The sequence below is a fragment of the Gekko japonicus genome, unplaced genomic scaffold (assembly GCF_001447785.1).
Source record: "Gekko japonicus isolate JY-2015 unplaced genomic scaffold, Gekko_japonicus_V1.1 scaffold5660, whole genome shotgun sequence".
Classification (NCBI taxonomy): domain Eukaryota; kingdom Metazoa; phylum Chordata; class Lepidosauria; order Squamata; family Gekkonidae; genus Gekko; species Gekko japonicus.
The window spans coordinates 4,748-6,873 of NW_015167229.1; the positions used below are offsets into that span (position 1 = coordinate 4,748).

General features: G+C 40.7%; 1 protein-coding gene across 1 annotated transcript in view; it reads left to right on the forward strand.

The window, feature by feature from the left end:
- Positions 1-2,126, forward strand: part of SGF29 (SAGA complex associated factor 29) — a 9,034-nt gene that overhangs the window by 4,659 nt on the left and 2,249 nt on the right. Inside the window, exon 6 of the mRNA XM_015413180.1 lies at positions 2,112-2,118. Coding sequence (XP_015268666.1) covers positions 2,112-2,118 — 7 coding nt within the window. The remainder of the gene's footprint in view (positions 1-2,111; positions 2,119-2,126) is intronic.

A 2,126-nucleotide genomic window follows, 5' to 3' on the forward strand; every position in this document is an offset into this window, starting at 1 on the left:
CATATGGAGCAGAGGTCCATCAGTGGCTATTAGCCACAAGGTATAGATAGGGACTCTGGGGCAAGTGATGTTCTGTCTTCTTGGTGCTTGGGGGGGTCTTCTAATGTCCTGGCCCCACTGGTGGACCTCCTGATGGCACTGGTATTTCTGGCCACTGTGTGATACAGAGTGTTGGACTGGATGGGCCTTTGGCCTGATCCAACATTGGCATCTCTTATGTTCTTATGTTCTTATGTTACAATGAACCTTTTGGCATGCTTACACTGTTTCCTAGACTGAACCAAGACATGAAAATAATGTAGCCCCTGAAAAGTATAACTAACACCCCGAGCATTTGAAAAATTTGAATTCATCTAGTCCATGATTTGGTTCCTAACAGTGGCCAACCAGATGCCCCTGGGAAGCTCAGGAACAGGACACAAGGGCAACCATCGCTCCCTCTTTCTCGCTCTTGTCCATTTTTACTGCAGCCCTCCTTCCTCCAAGGAGCTCAGGGTGGCATTGCCCTTAAGTATTTGTCCTCGCAACAGCTCTGTGAGGTACATTAAGCCGAGAGGGTGTGGCTTAATGAGTGGTCCCCCGAGTGAGCCTCATGGCAGTGTGAGGATATGAACCTGGGTCTTCCAGATCTTAGCTCAACACTCTGAACACCATACCACACTGGCATTCTGCCAGTCCTTCTCATCTCAGGGCAGTGCTGCCTTTACTTATTTCTTAGAATAATAGAATCACAGAGTTAGAAGGGGCCATACAGGCCAACCCCCTGTTCAATGCAGGATCAGCCTAGAGCATCCCTGACAACTGTTTGTCCAGTCACTGCTTAAAGACTGCCAGGGCGGGGGAGCTCACCACTCCCCGAGGCAGCTGATTGCACTGTTGCACAACGCTCAGTGTAAATGTTTTTCCTAAGATCGAGCTAGTACCTTCCCGCCCTTAATTTAAACCCATTATTATGAGTCCTATCCTCTGCTGCCAACAGGAACAGCTAGAGATGTAAAATTTCAGGAAATTTTGAAGCTTGGGAAAAAATGGAGATTTTCGGAAAAATTGAAAAAAATGCTACATTAGCATTTCTTTTGTCTTTTCTAGATTGAAAGTCATTCTGTTACTTTAGGAACATAAAATATGACTATGGACATTTTTACTTGGCATGAAATTATCTCAACTAGCATATTAAAAATATAGTGTATCCAAACAATTATTACAAACAGAATACCCACCCACATGCAAAAACAAAACTGAAACTTTTTTATTTTCTGACAAGCGCACCTCCTAAAGGAAGAAATTCATCTTGTTCTTGCATTGGAGAGTTCAGTTTGTAACCTAGGACTTGCTTGTCCTCAGTGCACAGAAATTAGATCAATCTGATACCATTATATATTTTAGAAATGATTTGGAAAATATTTGAACACCTTGTCTTAAAATATTTTATTCATCATGTTAAAATAAAACGTTCCATAATCATTTTTTTTCTTTTCTTTTTTCAATTTTTCCAATTTTTTTCCTGGCCTTCACATCTCTAGTCAGAGGTCTGGAGAGAAAGATTGAACTGAAGAAGCATAGAATATTTACTAAGGTTAAGAAGAAGAATCTTAGCTTTGCCTCTGACTCCAGATCTTTTTCTCATAGGCTTTGCTAGGAATAGCCTTTAAAATACAGATTGGATAAGGACGAGAGCCACACTCCGTGCATAAGCTTAAAAGGAAAACAATTCTAAGTTTACTGATGATCAAAGGGGAGGGGAACTTTGGAGAAAATAAAGAAAAGATACCTTAGCTAAGCAAACTACTTGTTTACAGGAAGAAAGGTAAAAGCTTAATGACAACTTCTTCCCAAACAAAGAGAGGAAATACAAACATAAAATGCCAAACATCCAATACATTGATTAGCCAATAAAGAGGTCAGAGATCACTTCATTTTATTAACCCCACTTACAAATTTTCCCAGGCTAGACTTAACTCTATTCTAATTGGTTACAGGTTAGACTACATGACATCCTGCTTAGTAACAACAACAGTTAACTCTATAGTAACTGAAGTGGAGGCAACTTGTAAATATGCCAACAGGCTTAGGTGACTCTGGGTTCTCATCTGACATCTTCTCTTCCTCAGGTATGAAGTGGACGA